Source organism: Colobus angolensis, unplaced genomic scaffold (assembly GCF_000951035.1).
Source record: "Colobus angolensis palliatus isolate OR3802 unplaced genomic scaffold, Cang.pa_1.0 Scaffold603, whole genome shotgun sequence".
Taxonomy (NCBI): domain Eukaryota; kingdom Metazoa; phylum Chordata; class Mammalia; order Primates; family Cercopithecidae; genus Colobus; species Colobus angolensis.
Genome location: NW_012119633.1, coordinates 823,419 through 842,386, shown reverse-complemented (window position 1 = coordinate 842,386; position 18,968 = coordinate 823,419). Strand labels below are relative to the sequence as shown.

Below are 18,968 nucleotides of genomic sequence, written 5' to 3'. Positions count from 1 at the left end.
TATAATAAAAAAATAAAAAAAAATAAAAAAAATGAAAAATAAATAAATAAATAAATAAATAAAAAGCTTTGCAGATTCCTCCACCTTCCCTTGATTATTTTTAAACTGTCTGCATCTTTGACAAATGTGCTCATGCCTTTCCTCACTCAATGTTTTGTCTAGTTCTATAATCCCATTCTAGGCACAAGCAAAGGACTAAAAATTGAGTTTTGCCTCAATGGCTCACTTGATGGTAAAGTCAAGTCACAGGAAGTAAAACAAAGCTTGAACCCAAGGAGTATGACAGTATGAGTAACTTGAAAAACATGTTTCAGAATGTCATCCATGGAGACTTCCCCAAATCTGCTAGAGAGGTCAACAGTCAAATTCAGGAAATACAGAGAACTGCTACAAGATTCTACACAAGATCATCCCCAAGACACATAATCATTAGATTTTCCAAGGTCAAAATGAAAGTAAGAATGGTAAAGGTAGTTAGACAGAAAGGGAAGGTCATCTACAAAAGTAACCATATCAGGCTAACGGTGGACCTCTTAGCTGAAACCCTATAATCCAGAAGAAATTGGGAGCCTATATTCAACATTCTTAAAGAAAAAAATCTTCAATGAAGAATTTTATATCAGCCAAACATAGCTTCCTAAGTGAAGGAGAAATAAGATCCTTTTCAGATTAGCAAATGTTGAATGAATTCCTTACCACCAGACCTGTCTTACAAAAGATCTTGAAAGGAGCACTAAACAAAGAGAGGGAAGACTGCTGCCAGCTAATATAAAAACAACTTAAACACACAGACCAGTGTCACTGCTAAAGCAACCACACAAACAAGCCAAGATAATAACAAGCTAATAGCACAATGACAGGATAAAATCCACACATATCAATACTAACCTTGAATGTAAATGGTCTAAATGCTCCACTTAAAAGGCACATAGTGGCAAGATGGATTAAAAGGCAAGACCTAAAGGCATGCTGTCTTCAAGAGACCCAGCTCACAACTAATGACACTCATAGGCACAAAAATAAAGGGATGGAGAAAAGTCTACCAAGCAAATGGAAAAGAGAAAAAAAAGCAGGAGTTGCAACCCTAATTTCAGGAAAAAAAACAGATTTCCAACCAATGAAATATTTTTAAGAAGGGGCATTACATAGTGGTAAAGTGTTCAATTCAACAAGAAGACCTGGCTATCCTAAATATATATGCATTCAACCCAGAAGCACCCAGATTCATAAAGCAAGTTCTTGGTGACCTACAAAGAGACATAGACTCCCACATACTAATAGTGAGAGACTTCAACCCTCCAATGAAAGTAATAGGCAAATCATTGAGGCAGAAAATGAACAAATATATTCGAGACCTTAATTCAACATTGGACCAACTGGGTCTGATAGAACTTTACATAACTCTCCACCCAAAAAACAACAGAATATACATTCTTCTCACTACCACATGGCATATACTTTAAAATCAACCACATAATTGGACATAAAACAATCCTCAACAAATTTTTAAAGAAACAAAATCATACAAAACACACTCTTGGACCACAGCACAATAAAAACAGAAGTGAAGACTATGAAAATGGTTCAAAACCATACAATTACATGGGAATTACTCAACATGCACCTGAATGACTTTTGGGTAAATAATGAAATTAAGGCAGAAATCAAAAAGTACTTTGAAAATAATGAGAACAAAGACTCAACATACCAGAATCTCTGGGACAAAGCTAAGGCAGTATTAAGAGGAAAATTCATACTGTTAAATGTAAATACAAAAATGTTAGAAAGATCTCAAATTAACAACCTAACTTCACAACTGATATAAGTAGAGAAGAAGGAATAAATCAAGCCCAAGGCTAGCAGAAGAGAGGAAATAACAAAAATCAGAGCTGAACTCAAGGTAATTGAGAAACAACAACAACAACAGCAGCAACAACAAAATTCGAAAGATAAACAAATCCAGGAGGTTTTTCTGGAAAAATTTAATAAAATATATAGGCCACTAGCTAGACTAATAAGGAAAATCAGAGAAGATCCAAATAAACACAATTAGAGATGATGAAGGGAATGTTATTACAGACACCACAGAAATCAAAACAACCATCAGAAACTACTATGAACACCTCTACACACAACATTAAAAAACCTACAAGAGATGGATAAATTCCTGGACATACACACCCTACAAAGACTGAGCCAGGAAGAAAATGACTCTCTGAACAGACCAATAACACACTCCAAAATTGAATCCATAATAAATAGCCTCCCAACTAAAACAAACCTGAGGTCTGTTGGATTCATAGCTAAATTTTACCACATGTATAAAGAAGAGCTGGTATTATTCCTACTGAAGCTATTCCAAAAAAATTAAAGAGGAGGGACTCCTCCCTAACTCATTCTGTGAGGCCGTGATCACCTTGATACTAAAGCCTGGAAGAGTCACAACAAAAAAGAAAACTTCAGGCCAATACCCTTCATGAACATTGATGAAAAAATCCAGAACAAAACACTTGCAAGTTGAATTCAGAAGCGCATCAAAAAGATAAACTACCAAGATCAAGTAGGCTTCATCCTTGGGATGTGAGGTTGGTTCAACATATTCAAATCAATAGATGTGATTAATCACATAAACAGAACTAAAGACAGCAAAAGAAAACTATCAACACAGTGAACAGACAACCTACACAATGGAAAAAAAAAACCTTTGCAAACTATGCAAAGGTCTAGTATCCAGCATCTATAAGAAACTTGAACAAATTTACCAGAGAAAAACAAACAACCCCATTAAAAAGTGGGCAAAGGGTGAGGCACGGTGGCTCACAACCATAATCCCAGCACTTCGGGAGGCTGAGGCGGGCAGATTGCAAGGTCAGGAGACTGAGACAATCTTGGCTAACACACTGAAACCCCGTCTACACTAAAAGTACAAAAAATTAGCTAGGCATGGTGGCAGGCGCCTGTAGTCCCAGCTACTCAGGAGGCTGAGGCAGGAGAATTGCTTGAGCCCGGGAGGTGGAGGTTGCAGTGAGCCGAGATCGCACCACTGCACTCCAGCCTGGGCAACAGAGCAAGACTCCACCTAAAAAAAAAAAAAAAGCAAAGCACACGAGCAGACACGTTACAAAAGGAGACATACATGCAGCCAACAAGCATATGAAGAAAAGCCAAATATCACTGATCATTACATTTTGTGGTATCACTAGATTTTGTGATCATTTGATTTGTGGTAAATCAAAATCACAATGAAATACCATCTCTCACCAATCAGAATGGCTATTACTGAAAAGTCAAAAAACATGCTGATGAATTTGCAGAGAAAAGGGAACACTTATACATTGTTGGTGGGAGTGTAAATTAGTTCAACCATTGTCAAAAGCAGTATGGCAATTCCTCAAAGAGTTAAAAGCAGAACTACCACCCAGCAATTCTATCACTGGGTATATACACACTGAGGAAAACATATCATTATATGATAAAGAAACATGCATGTGAATGTTCATTGCAGCACTATTCATGATAGCAAAGACACAGAATCAACCTAAATGCCCATCAATAACAGACTGAAAAAAGAAAATGTGGTATACATACACCTTGGAATACTATGCAGCCATAAAAAAGAGATCATGTCTTTTGTAGGAACATAGATGGAGCTGAAGACTATTATCCTTAGCAAACTAATACAGGAATAGAAAACCAAACACCACATGTTCTCACTTATAAGTGGGAGCTAAATGATAAGAATTTATGAACACAAAGAAAGAAACAGATTCTGGGGTCTACTTGAGAAGGGGCAGGAGGAGGGAGAGGAGCAGAAAACATTACTGATTTGCTCCAGACGACCACCAGAGTACTCCAGACGACCACCAGAGTAAGTGCCAGAGAATAGGCAAGTAAGCAGGGTAAAAGAAAACTTTATTAACTTGCCAATGTGAAGGAAGGGCGAGGTTCACCAGTCTCTGGCGATGGAGGCCGACGAAGTCACTCCGGCATTCTCGGGCGAGGTTCCTAGGTCCGCACACGAGCAGGCCCTAAGGAAGTTCCCGCCGCGGCGCCTTGGGGAGCGGCTTTTATGTCCTGGGCCCGGGAGTGGGCGGGCAGTGGGCGGGACATAGGCAGGTTGGGGGCGGGGCGGCAGGGGAGGCTTGGTAGGGTTTGATTTTCTTCGTCAGACGTCAGACTGCGCCTGCGCGGTCGACCTGCGTCTTTCCCGTGGGTGGGAAAGTTGACAATGAAGAACCCGGAAATGCGCCATTTTAGTCCCTTTGTTCTTTTGTTCCCTCCCTCCCTCCGTCCAGACAATTACTATTGGGTAATGAGCTTAATACCTGGGTGATGAAACAATATGTACAAGCAAAAATAAATTAATTAAACTAAATAAAATTTAAAAACAGAAACTCAGTTCTGCCACTCGCTTGCTTTGTGACCTTAAGCAAATAATTTAAACTTGCTGAGCCATAGATTGTTTACTTTAAAAATGAAGTCATTGTCCATAAGGCTACTATGAAGATTAAATGAAGTGTATATAAAACACTTGGCACCCATGGCTAGTACATAAAAAGAACTTAATGTATTATTAGAGCTTTTCCTCAACAAATACCCTACTAATGTTTACTCAAAATGATTTAGCTTCAAGGCAATTGTAAAATCCTTTTCTTCTTTCATCTGTACATTCCCACAAAACCAGGACACAGATTTGATTATTTACATGGTACTCTTTCTAGGCTCTAGGAATGTATTTCAGGAGGCAAGAAATAGATGGCCATTCATTGAATACCAAGATATATTTCAGATGTTGTTATCCCTTCTATCTTCATTTATATGCACAGGGCTACTCTCTTATATCAGAATTTGTTTATAAATATTTAAAGTCGAAAATTCATTATCTTCCCCCTCAAAGCCTGAGTGTCTTCCCAAGTTCTCGATCTGAGTTAATTATACCATCATCCAGCCTGTCATCCAAGCTAGACACCAATCATCCTAGACCACTACCTTAGCCTCTACATTTAATCAATTATCAAGTGTGATTAATTACTGAAGCACTCAGAACTTTTTCTCTATTCTATTGAATTTGCCTTCAAGCCCTCAGTATTTCTCCTTTGAACAGTAGCAACTGATATTCTTTCATTTCATTACCTTCACTGCTATCTACCCTCCAGGCAACCGTTTTCAGATCATTTACTCAGCTCCTTAGCAAGGGCTCCTTTTACCTATAGAAGTTTCTTTAAGAATAAAACAAAACAAAATCATATGTGAAGGAGAACATATAAAATTCTAACTGAGGTAGAAGTGTGGAGCATGGGAGTACTTCCTGACTTCTATGTCAGCCAGTAAGGAAAGTCCTGAAAGATACTCTGGAACCCACTGGTTTAAAGGGAAAAACTTAAATTGCTTAACATAGTAAATCAAAAACTGGTTTCACAAAGCTGGCTTTTCCCTCCCTTTCTATTCCAACCACATCACCTATAAGCCTTCTACCTTAAAGCTCTGCTCCAGTCTCTTCAACTTAACTGCTACTCCCCATAACACACTAGGCTTTTTCTCATCCATCTGTACTTTTCTATCTGCTTGGAATGTTCTTCCACTGATTCTCCATCCGTCCAATGCTCAGCCTACAAAATACAGCTCCAAAGTTTCCATCTTATTGAGTATTACCCAACTGACCAAATTGATTTAACTGCTTCCACTTATGCGATATTATAGAACCTTGTATGTGCTTGTATTTTGGCCTCTATCACACTTTAATGCAATTATTAATTTACATTCCTTTCTCCCCAATTCTAGTGTGGCAAGGACCACTACTCATATATTTTTACAATGCCTAGAAATGAGTACCCAGAACAAAACAGATGCTTTATAAATGTTCAAATCTTTATATATAAAGATATCATTGCTATTAAATTCATTTTCTATGTTATAATAGCTTTCATGATTTTTAAAGATTCAATTATAGAAATGTTAAGCTTATTTTTAAATGTTTTTGTGTACCCTTATGTACTTTTTTTAGAGACTCAGCAAAGTTCAATGCTAATTTATGGCACTGGAATTTTACCAGTTTTTCACAGTGTTCAATGAAAGACACTAAGACATCGTTCAGGACAATGGCCACCTGCACCTTCTTCTTCTCTAATCATAAGGCTCCTATGCCAAGGATGCATTTTAGGTCTACTTTTTAACCTATAGTAATAACTTCGACAACATGCATGGATGCCCAGAACCCCTGGAAACTAAAATATTACTGAGACCTAAGTATGCAGGAGTGCTGCCCCCTATGGGAGGTTTCAAGATGATGCTGTTTCGGCCAGTGCCTCCATTCCTGTCCATAGCACAGAAACATATACACACATACAAACAATAAGGCCTTGAAAGGGATTTTCTGCAAGGATATGACAATTTTTAAAATCACATCCATTTGATTTGTCGCTCAAGTAACAAAACTTGTTTTCATGAACACTTAAAAATTTCAATAATGTAACCTCTAATAGAGCTTGAAAAGCTCTGAAGGACAAGGCAGTTAGATCAATATTGGTTTATTTCAAATGCTGGGCAGTACGAAGAGATATGGCTGATCATCAGATGGATTTTATTACCTGTCGGAGTGATAAGTCCTGGCGATAAGAGGCCTGGAACTGCATGGGGTAGAAGGCGGGCATTTTCCTGCAACACTCCCAAAGAACGCTTAGGGGGCCTGCCAGGTCTTGAACTGTTGAAAAACAGACAAATATAGGTAAGGTTAAAAAATGCACTCTTTCTGAGAATACCATCACTTGCAGCATTTACCTTTTAAATCTTGTTTAATTGCCAAAAGTGATAGAATTTTACATTAAAGACTATTTTCGTGGATTACTAAGAGACCTATTCTTTACTTTCCACTAAATTCCCCATTATTGTTATGACAAACATCAGTGCCATAAGGCATCAATTTTAGTTTAGATTCCATTTACAGGTCAGTACTTTGCAATATAGCTTACCTGTTGTGTGAGAAACCCTGAGTTACCCCTGCTTTTAAAGCTACACTTGATCTGAGGTATTAATGCTTCTCAGATCTGAGATAGTGACTCACAGAATTAAGATTATATAGAATGTGAAGTGATTAAGTCTCTGCCCAGCATGCCAGAGGTGAATGGTAAAGAGCTGAGAGATGTAGAATAGAAGCTGATGTTTATTAGCATTTCCACAGCTCCTGGGAGCCCATGAGGAAAAACGGGTTACCACCCTCAGTAGGTTTTGTCTTCCTATGTAGTTTTTAAACCAAGCTGTATAACAAGCAGTTCTCTCTCTCTTGGAGTGGCTACATTAACAAAACCTGCCACCTTTGCAATCTAGGCTGTCTTTTCTCTTGGATTGATTGGTGTTTTTAACGAATGAGTTGATGATAAACTTATAACATTAACCTAACCCATTGCATTTGTACATTTTTCACCCATGAGCAGTTCAGTAACTGTAATTGCAAATGTCAATTAATAACATGATGAAATAAAAAGTCAGTATCTGTTGCCTCCATCTTGTACCATAACAGAGTTAGGGTACTGAAAATATCATTTTAAAGCTGTCACTACATGAAGAGACTTGTAAGTCATAGAACATTAGGATCAAGTTATTCTCAAGTCACCCAATATATTTCAAATATTACTTTCTAATGTTGCCTAAGATATTGCTGTTGCCTTTTAGTAGAAATTCAGTTTACAAAGCTGAATGATACGAGTTTTGACAAAATACTACAAAATACTATATTAAATAACTTCAGCAGCAAAAATGTATAAGGTTCAGATAGAGAACATACCCCAAAATGACTTTTGGTTTACAAAGAAATTTAAGTTAAACCTCGCTCTATCAACTTTGCAATAGCAAAATGCTCCATCAATGTAAGACAAACTCTGCTTTTAAATGAAAAACAACTTCTAGCAACCTTACACGGAGGTATCATTACCCAGTTCATTTTTCATACACTGTGCTAGTGTTATTTTCTTCCATTGTACATCAATATTATATATCAATCTAGCACAAAAGATTCTGTTTTTCTCATTTAATGTTTCAATTTTATGAATGGACTCTCCTCTGCTTCTTTCTACTTGATTCTGGGCCATAATTTATTTTCTTTAATTCAGTTTTTTAACGTGTTTGCCTTTGCCCTGTTTTATGGCTTTCTGACTCTTTTAAGGAATGCTGAAAGCAGAAATATCCTATGTACTTCAAATGTCCTAGAGGATCCCAATATCACTGAAAAATGTTCATCGGAGTATATCCAGGCATCAGAGAAAGGCACATTATGTTATTGAATAAACTTCATCAAATCTATACTTTCTAAATGCTTTTTTATTTCCTTCTATTTGTCAGAACTCAAGCCTACTAACTTTATTTAAACACACCTGATTACTCTTTGTATTTTTCCGCTGTAAACATCTCAGTGCTATCTCATTCTCATGAACAGTTTCAGACAGGCTGCCTCCAGAACTAAGCAGCCTGATGCTCCCTCTACTTCCACATCGTGAGTCATATGACTGCCAGCAGTTAACAGTACACTTTGAAAGCCATAAGTTTTAACTAGTTCTGTTCCAAATTTCTTGGTCAGTTCTCTCTATCTGAAGCAACTCTTTCCCAGTAATCTGACCCAGGCTTGGGAAGCATTAGAGGCCTCTTAGTCTAGTAGTTCTACCTTAAATGTGAAGATTTGAAAAACAAATGGTCTCACAGTTTATTTCACAAATGGCTTGGTACTATCTATTCCATATGTTATAAACTCCAGGAGGACCATATTCTCCATCCTAACTTTCATCTCAGTTCATCATTTTATGCTGTTGGTCTGATTAATTGTGAGTCTCCCCAACTAGAATCTAAGCTGCATGAAGGCAGCATACATGTCTGATTTTGTTTGTTACTGTATCCTAAACAATTCTTATGGTTTCTAGCAGAAAGGAAGGTCCGGCAAAAAGTTAATTAAACCAATTAATTAATATACATAGGAAACAATCTTTCACTGTTTGTACAGTTTCCAAATATTCCTTCAATTACTCTGGTCTCTTTGACCACAAGAACAGAGTGCCGATTTCATTTACTCATAATATATATATTTTTTTCAATGTTGAGCTTCACATTAACTATAGCAGCTTCAAAACATGATCACCTCAAATCTGTGTACAAGGGTAAAGAAGGCTATGGATAGATCCCATTGTCTTATTCACTTAGAAGCCCTACAGGTTTCAAGATCTGCTTAAGGAATAAATGCCCCTGCAGTCACACATATGCAGTAACGATATCACTTATTCAGTCGTCTACTAAACAAACATGCACTAGGTATCTATTAAGCGTGTGTGTGGTATGATGCTAGGTATCAGTGACACAGAGAGTAAAATGTAACCTCAACGAGGGCAAAGATTTTGGTTTTATTTTTTTCATTGATATATTGTGAGAACCTAGAACAGGTTTTGCCTTTCAGGAGCTTGTGGTTTAGTTAAAAAGATGTGTGTTTGCCCTGTAATTTAAAATTTCTGATTGACCCTTTAGTGAATACGGTTGTGAGATGCCTGCTTCCAAACTTGTTTACATTTATCAGTCATCAAATATCTCATTCAGATTTCTTTGTTTTTAATTTTGGAACAAAGACTTGGGCTCAGAGATTAAATTAATTGGAATGAAGTTTGTGAAAGTGCCTTATAGTCAATATACCTACATACAAATATAAGATAGCTTTATTCTGACTATTACACCTACTGATTCTCCATAGTAAGACATTCATAGACATTCCTGCATTTCATTTTAAAGAACACGAGCCTGACAACATGATGAAAGATTATGGAGGACTCTGTAAAAAGTTGGGAAGGATCTTTCTTGATATATGATCTTGCCATACTTCTTATCTTTAAGAGTTGTATTAGCATCAGGCAGATATTCACATATTAATCAAGGCAAATAAACATGTAGTGGTTTAACTAGGTAACTGTTATTTGGATGACAATTTAATCAGCATATGTTGAAAGGTCCATCATTTTAGCATCCTGCTTCTGCTAAAATGTTGATTGTATTACTGATCTTAGTAATGCTTTATTTTACAGGGCACGAATAACCATGTAATTACTCTTTAATTGAATGATAATTGTTTCTTGGCAATTATTTGTTTTCAGTTTAATTACAAGGTTATTTGAAGTCTGTAAAATAAAACAGGCCTTTTTACAAAGTTCCCATCCAAAGGGCTCTGCCAATGTATCACTCATGTGCACTGTAAAGGAAAGTTGTTATGGTACAAGGCAAACAACCCCATAAAACAGTCAAACTTATTAAATAGCTCAGCTAAAACTTGGAGAGATTCAACTTTATAGAATTCACATTAAGTGCAATATTTATAGGTTATTTAAAGGGAAATTACACCAGATGATCATGATTTCTCTGGGCCCAGGTCATCCTTTAACATAATTTATCTTCAAATGATTTCTCCTTCATTCTGTAAACTTCTTTAGAAGACATGAAATACTCACCCAGATTCCTGAGATTGAAGAATAAACCAACTTAAAATATATATTAACAATACTTCATATTTCTGCAGTTGAAGTGAATTACCATCAGAGAATCACCTTGAAGTTTACAAACTTTGTAGAGTTGGCAATTCCCTAAGAGAGAATTTCAGCAGGTCTTCTAGTGTCAATAAGATAAGATACATTCTGTGATATATCTATTCCAAGTTGAGCAATAGACAAAGTAGCTCATACATCATTCATTAAGATTATTAAATTTGACTGTTGAATTTATTTTTATTTCATGTCATCAGCTATTTGTGAATCAAGGAGTAAGCAACTGAGTAAGATGAGTGACTTTTGTTGTTCCAAAGAAAAAATCCAGTTAATTAATTAATGATGTCATAAGCCTTAAAGATATTTAATATAAATTATATGAGCAGTCCTTGATTTAATAAGGAATCACAGGTTATGTCATCCCTTCAATGAAAGTTTGTCTTCCTACTTCTTAAAGAAACATTTATAACATCCCAGGACAGTCTGTGAAAATTGCTGGGAATATAGTGGTAGTTAAGGGTGGTATTAGCAGCACCTTGTAAAAACCACTGCAATTGAATTCCTGAAGTGAAAGCCATTACCAATGACCTGGGATTTACTTTTCAGAGTTATCACTGATATTTAAAATCCCTTGAGATGGTCCCTGAATGTGTCACTGTTTAGTGTACATTAGAAGCCAGAAAACCAAAAATGACATTAGCTTTGAAGACGTTGTTTACCTGACTGTGAGAGTGCTGCTCTGAGTTTCGATGTTCATGTTATATTAAATAAGAATCTCTTTATTTTGCCAGAACAGTAAGACTTCCAATTGCTGTGTGGATTAATAATAATCTCTTAGGTCTGACATTTATTACAACATTTCAAGGATGCCAGTGGTAGCTAAACTCTACCTGACCTTCCAGTGTTTATGAAGAGAAACAAACTCTGACCTCACAGCAACCTGAATCCATCTTTTCTGTGCTGGCAAACAGATCACTTGCCTAACTATTGCACTGGATTGAATTTCCAACTAGATCAAAGGCAGCAGCAACCAATTCAGCAACCAGGAAGAAGTCATCCATGTAAAATGGGCAATTAACATTAATCATATATTAAATTGTTTAAGCTGATAACTGGAACCTGATCACTATGGTAACTCTCATAAAATGGTGCTTATGTTAAACTGGGCATCAATCAGCTCTTGGTTCATGGGAACTTAAAGTATGGCTCATCATGTCTTTAGGAGTGATCAATACAAAGAATTAAAAATCACCAGAGGGAAGATCATTTAGATTCTATTAGCATTTTCTACCCTTTTCAGATCTTATACGCATATCCCAAACTTAAGCGTAGATATATTAAGAGCATCAACACCAGCATTTCATTAGTATCAGGCAAGTTATGGAAATTAACATAAGATTGTTGAGGGGGATGAAGGAAAACCTCCACTTGTCAATGGGTTATGCGTTAAAATGTTAAGGCTCATGTAGAACGACCCACGTTTATGTATTAATCTTATAATTACAATAAATTGAATTATTTATAGCTGTGTTTTAAAATGGTGATGCTTCTTTCTCTCACTAATACTGAATTTCTGTTTCTTTTCCTTCAAAAACTAAAGAAATCTGATGGCATAGACAATTTATAGGTTGACTACACACTTGATAGGAAGTATAACTGTGAAGCTATTTTATACTTCATTTACTTGACTCTGTTCCCTATTTAAATGAAATGTGCTCTAAATCTGGTGTTAGCACCTTTACACAAGTTTACTTTTTGTCCTAAATTCACGGAATTCTGATAAAGACGTTCATACAATTAACAACGATTTTATAACATAAATGCTAGTGTATGACTTGAATTATTAGCAACCTTTTCTCTTTCTGCTTGTGTAAGTCCTGTTAACATCAGTAGGATCAATGCACCTTAGTAAATCTTTTTTTATTTTATTTTTTATTTTTTATTTTTTTTTATTTTTATTTTGAGACAGAGTCTCACTCTGTCACCCAGGCTGGAGTGCAGTGGTGCAATCTCAGTCCACTGCAACCTCTGCCTCCCTGGTTCAAGCGATTCTTGTGTCTCAGCCTCCCAAGTAACTGGGACTATAGGCATGCCCCACCGCGCCCGACTAATTTTTTGTATTTTTAGTAGAGATAAGGTTTTGTCATGTTGGCCAGGCTGGTCTCAAACTCCTGGCCTCAAGTGATCTGCCCACCCTGGCCTCCCAAAATGCTGGGATTACAGGTGAGAGTCACTTCGCCCAGCTGCACCTTAGTAAATCTTAGAGTGAATCAAATTAAACAAATATTTCCCCTTTTATTGTGTATCATATCACCGTCAGACACAATATTTGTAAAACAAAGTTATTCTTGAGTTTACAAAGTATCACTATGGAAAACTTCTGACTAATGGATAAGAAATTAACATTCACATTTGGACCACTGGCGCCTTACATTCTGCATATTCTTCCCTCAAATCCTACTTTCCAATCTTCTTCTGTTCTGTCAGAAATATAGGAATGCTCTCAGTTGCCAAAACTATAAACTTCTCTCCTTGTCCTCTCCTTTCATTTAGAGTCTTCAGTATTTTTGTTCCATCATAATGTGTGTTGCAATATTTCACCTCTCTCCATTTTTTACTTCTGACACTCTCCTTCAAGCCTTCATCCCTTCATGTCCCAGTTATTTGTAACAGGTTGCTTCACTGTGTTCCAATCCATTCTAAATAAACTGCAATGAATTTTGATGAAATATCCCTTTCATTATGTCATATTTTGCTCCAGAACCTTCAATATTTCCGACTGCATACAAAATAAATTCAAAATGCTGTAGTCTGGTAACCTGCTCCAATATTTCTTTCTTGCCTTTTCTCCAATTACTACTTAAATGAGTCCGCCACTCCAGCGAAACTAGTGAATTTACTACATGCTAACCATAGTATTTGACCACAGAAGAAACATCTCAAGGTATTAGGTTTCCTGGGGCCGTGTTTTGTTAAGCTCCACTGCCTTGGGAAGGCTTCTGTGTAATTTGCTGTAACTGCCGCTTTTTTTTTTTTTTTTTTTTTTTAAGGTGACTGACTTTTCCTTTGTGTCATCAAACAGACTTTCTTTAATGGTTATTGCAAAGGACATGTTAATACCAGCAAGAAGGATACTATTGCAACTAGCCAAAATAATGTTTTCCATGCCCGATAAATGAAGTCTCATCAGTAACCATCAGCCTGTAGCCTGTAATATTGTCAGTCTATAATTCCATGACAACCTCAACAGTTAGCATTTCAAGTTTGAATGGCAATCAGAAAATGCAGCAGCATGGTGTTAATATTACAATTTAGTATATCTTAGGAACTTGAGCAAGGCCATCAGAAAGCTGATCACTATTAACCTGCCTGCATTAGTCTCTATGGATAGTGATACAGTCTGGAAGCACACATTCAATCAATAAACTCAGAAGCTAGTTTCATTGCTGACTTAAACTCCTTTTAAACTTCTGCTCTTCATGGGTAAATATTAGCAATCAATCTTAAAATAAAAGAACCTTGAACAATCGTAGATATTCAAGGTAGTGCAGTGGAAAGCACTTAAAGTGAAATCTGAGTTCTAATTCCAGTTGCAGTAGGTAGAATTCCAAAATTGTCTCCATGACAAGATTTCCAGCCCTACTTAATAGAATTGTGACTATCATGAGCTATCATGCCCAAGATTATGTTACATTATACAGCAAAAGAAATTCTGTCAATGTGATTAAAATAATGTATCAGTTGACTCTGAGTTAATAAAAAATGAGATTATCCAGGTGAGCCAATCTAATTATGTGAGCCCTTTGAAAGTGGAGAGGAGAGCCAGGTCTGGTGGTTCATGCCTGTAATCCCAGCACTTTGGGAGGCTGAAGCAGGAGGATCACTTGAGGCCAGGAGTTTGAGACCAGCCTGCGCAACGTAGCAAGACAGCCATCTCTACAAAAAATTAGAACATTAGCTGAGCATCATGGCACACAGCTGTAGTCCTTGCTACTCAGGAGACTGAGGCAGAAGGATCACTTGAGCCTAGGAGTTTGAGGTGGCAATGAGCTATGATCATGCCACTGCACTCCAGCCTGGGTGAGAGAGCACAATACTGTCTCAAAAATAATAAATAAATAAAGTGGAAAGAAAAACAAAGAACATACCACTACTGGTTTGAAGATGGAAGGGGCCACCACAAGGAATACAAATGACTCCAGTAAGCCAAACTTCGCCCTGTACTGACAGCCAGTAAGGAAACAGCAACATAAGCCCTACAATCATAACGAATTAAATTCTGCCAAAAATTTAAATGAGCTTTTGAGCCAGTTATTGCCTCCAGAGCTTCCAATATGAGCCCAGCCTCGCTAACACGTTGATTTCAGCCTTGTAAGACTCTAGAAGAAAATACAGTCAAGCCCATCCAGACTTCTAACATAAAGAACTGCAAGATAATAAATAGGTGCTATTTTCAGTTGCTGTCCGTCACAATTGGTTGTATAGTAAGAGAAATCTAATATACTAGTTTTGCCATATTGAGCTGTGTGACCTCAGGCAAATCACATCACTATTATAGAAGTTTTTTACCACATTAGGATTAGAGATGTAAACTTAATAACTATGAATTCAATCATTATTACCGTGCTATAGTTCAGGTCAAATGCAGACAATTCATTAACTTCAAAATATATTTCATAGTTTCACTTTCTATCTGTCTGTTTTAATTTCCATTTTAAGTTATATTAAGTTGCAGGATTGGTCCTATGGAAAATTGAAAAATAAATAAATAAAACACACAGTTTGTGCATAATGCCATAGCATTTTCTCCAACTGATACATGTGTGTAATTAGTCAATATATCTGAATACTGGTTTCAAGGTTAAAAGGGTTAAACAACTTAAAAAGGAAGGGAATCCTGATGCATGCTATAAGATAGACAAAACTTTTGGACATCATGCTAAGTGAAATAGTGAAGTCACAACAACACAAATACCGTATGATTTCACTTAACGAAGTATCTAAAGTAGTCAAATTCATGGAAACAAAAAGTAAGAATGTAGTTGCCAAGAGTTGAAAAGAGGGGAAGATGGGGAGCTGTTGTTCAACGAGTATAGAATTTCACTTTTGCGAGATGAAAAAGTTGCCGTGGTCTGTTGCACAACAATGTGAATATAGTTAACACTACGGAGCTGTACAATTAAAAATAGTTAAGAAGATACATTTTATGTTATATGTATTTTACCATACAAAAGTTATATACAATTATAAGACAGTATTATTGCTATGTTTGCAGTTATTAATAGATTTACATTTTCCACTGAAATCATTTTGAATGCCAAAGAAAAAAAAATCTAGAGGGATACGTCATGAAGTTTACGTATTGCAAAACTTCCCTCACCTGAATACTAGAACTACCAACTCTCCCAACTATCTCCTACATCTATAACACACATTTAATTTACACCTTGAGACGTCCTTACTTCTAAGGCAGGATTAAGGAGTTCAAGCCTTGCATTTTAATTTCACAACTGTAATTTTTCTTAATATAACTGCAATGTATTTTCATGTTTATATGCAGATTTGTTTCTCATTGTTTTCCCTTCCCCATTCCTTACTTTGACAGGAAAACATTTGTAAGCATTTCTCCCCCCAAAATCTTTGCCCCACACCTCTTTCCTTTTTCAAACTAATAAAGACGATTTTCATCAAGGACAGAATAGATCATAGCAGTTGACTGGGAAATAGAGAAGTAAATCATAATTTTCTTTGTCGTTCTGTACGGTATTATTATGGATAAATTGCTAGACTTTAATAAACACTCATGAAGATCTTCAAAGTTGCCATGGCAGTGGAAATGCTCCTGAGCAATTAGATATCATAAGAAGAATATTTCCAGGTGAATATTGTTAACACAAATGAACTATACACTTAAAAAGTTAAGATGTTACATTTTATGTTTTGTGTAATTTATGGAAATTTTAAAATAAATAAATAAATAAGATCTATTTTTTCCTCCCTCACTTCAAACTTGAAGTCAGGAATATTTGGGTAGATTCAAATATCACAAGTATCTCTTAAGACAATTCATTCCAGGAAACTGGATACAGACTAATATAACTAAAAAGTCATTTTTTCTTTCTAAATTATAGTTTCCAGGAGGTAGCACAATACAACAAACCAGAAATAAACTGTGGACTCAAAAACAGTGCTTGAATTTACCTATGCCATTGATTCAGTTTGTGACCCTGAGAAACTCTACCTCTCTATGCTTTAGTTTCGTCTGCTATTTGGTACCAAAATGATTTGACTCAAAGAATTCTGAGGAACTGACAGCTCCTCTCTCTAAAATTCTTCGTAATGTAATAATGTACAAAAGGGAAAAAAGAAACAACGAACTTTTTTTTTTTTTTGCTCAACATCTTTGAGCAAAATTTTCCAATTTAAATGAATAGTCATCTGATATAGTAGTGCTAGCACTCTACAATTACTTTGATAATGTTTTTATAGGGATGTCTCTGAAGTTATATTTTCCCCTTTTTTACCTTTTCCTAGTCAACAGCAGTATTGCTTTCAGTTACCCAATTTGTTAAAATCTCCTTTTCTCACACTATTTTAAGTAAATAAACCTACCAAGATCCAACAGCTGACAAAGATTATTTTCCTATTTCCTTCTAGCTTCCAGTGACTCAATATAAATAAACCCTTTCTATAAAAGAGAACCTTTTCCTAAAAGTATATTTCCCCCCAGACTTATAACATATCTTTTGTTTAAACATAGAAAGAATAAAGCAATATCATTTGCTTATTTAAGATTCTGCTTTTTTACATCCCATTATGAGTACTTTGGACTCACCACGGAATGTTTTGCAATTTTCTGAAGCTAAATGAAATCAACAGTGGCCATGACCATTGTGGATCTCCATGTAATGCGAGAGTCCCTTTGATTCTATTAATGATAATTTGAATATATAGTTCCTACCTAGCAACAAGACAATGTTGCGAAAAGGGCAATGTATTCCAAGTAACTAAAAGCTGACTTCTAATACAAAAATATGCATGAAATCAAATTCCACTAGTTTATACATTAGTTAACTTTAGATTCAAATCCTGTTCAGATGTACAGGCCTATAAGGATAGGATGGGTATTTTCCTGATGACTAAACCCACAGTTTAGTGATCAGTTCCGTTCAGGGTTAGAAAAATGCCCTGACACAGCTCAAATTGTAAAACCATATTGTTACTGTCAGTAAATGTGTTCACTGTGTAGAACACACTTACATTCACAGTTTAATGCCTAAAACCACAACATTTATCCTCAAATATGGGTAAGGAAAGAGAATAGAAAACATATTAAAAACCTCTTTGAAATTTACATGAGGGAATTGTATTTATAAATGAGAAATGAGATTATGTATATATTGTGTGTTTTTGCTTTTATTTTGTATCATGACTTTAGACCATTGCTCTTATTAGTGTTACTATAATTCCTGTTTTAGAAAATAACTTCTGTGACAGAATCCCCTAGTGTATGTCAGGGGTATCCAATCTTTTGGTTTCCCTCAGCCACTTGGAAGAATTGACTTGGGCTACACATAAAATACACTAACAATTGCTGATGAGCAAAAAAAACTCATAATGTTTTAAGAAAGTGTACGAATTTGTGTTGGATCACATTCAAAGCTGTCCTGGCCACATGTGGCCCCCGGGCTGTGGGTTGGACAAGCTCGGTGTATGTATTTGTTGTCTTTAGACTTTCTCCTTCTGGGAATTATCTATTTTCTGCTTTGAGGGTATGCTATTTTTTGGCACAACAGGCTAGAAGATCACAAACACGCTATTAAATAACATGCCCTGAAGGCAAGAGGAGATAAAAATACACCTTTATATCCTGAAATGAAAAGTAGTCATCAGTGAAGACTTTTTCTAAGACAAATTCAATGAACATGTTCCTATTAAGTAGAATTTAAAAGCCAGTCTTCAGTAGAAAAAAAAAAACCTGTTGATTGTTTCTCTTTTTACAGAATAAATAATATTTCTCAAGGTGAATATCTCTGAAGATTTAAAGTTCTAAAATACTTTTGGCCATTGAAGTTCATCAGTGGGGTAGATAGACTAAACAATGAAACCTCCACTTCATGAGAGAACTTGTGATAACCTTCACCCTAACACCCTTTCCAGCTCCAGGCATTTCCTGCAGGTGCACAGCACTTTCATCCTTTTAGGCATTTTATCAATTTAAATTATTTAATGTCAGTACCATGGTGAAGTGAGCAGTTTGTCCTACTCTGCTTGTTGTAAAAAATTAAATTAAATTAAATATAGCTACTTGTCTGGACTCTTAAGTTTATTGTTAGTAGGGATTGTATCTTACCGTGTAAGTATTCCTTGATTGTGTCTAACATAGTTCTTGATACAAAGGAAGGAAGGAAAGAAGGAAGGAAAGAAGGAAGGAAGGAAAGAAGGAAGGAAGGAAGGAAGGAAGGA

The 18,968-nt window shown here is 36.0% G+C and overlaps 1 protein-coding gene across 1 annotated transcript in view; it reads right to left on the bottom strand.

Moving 5' to 3' along the window:
* Positions 1-18,968, bottom strand: part of LOC105527042 (dachshund homolog 2-like) — a gene marked incomplete at its 3' end in the record, with an annotated part of 623,452 nt that overhangs the window by 229,107 nt on the left and 375,377 nt on the right. The window contains exon 3 of the mRNA XM_011963226.1: positions 6,588-6,700. Coding sequence (XP_011818616.1) covers positions 6,588-6,700 — 113 coding nt within the window. The remainder of the gene's footprint in view (positions 1-6,587; positions 6,701-18,968) is intronic.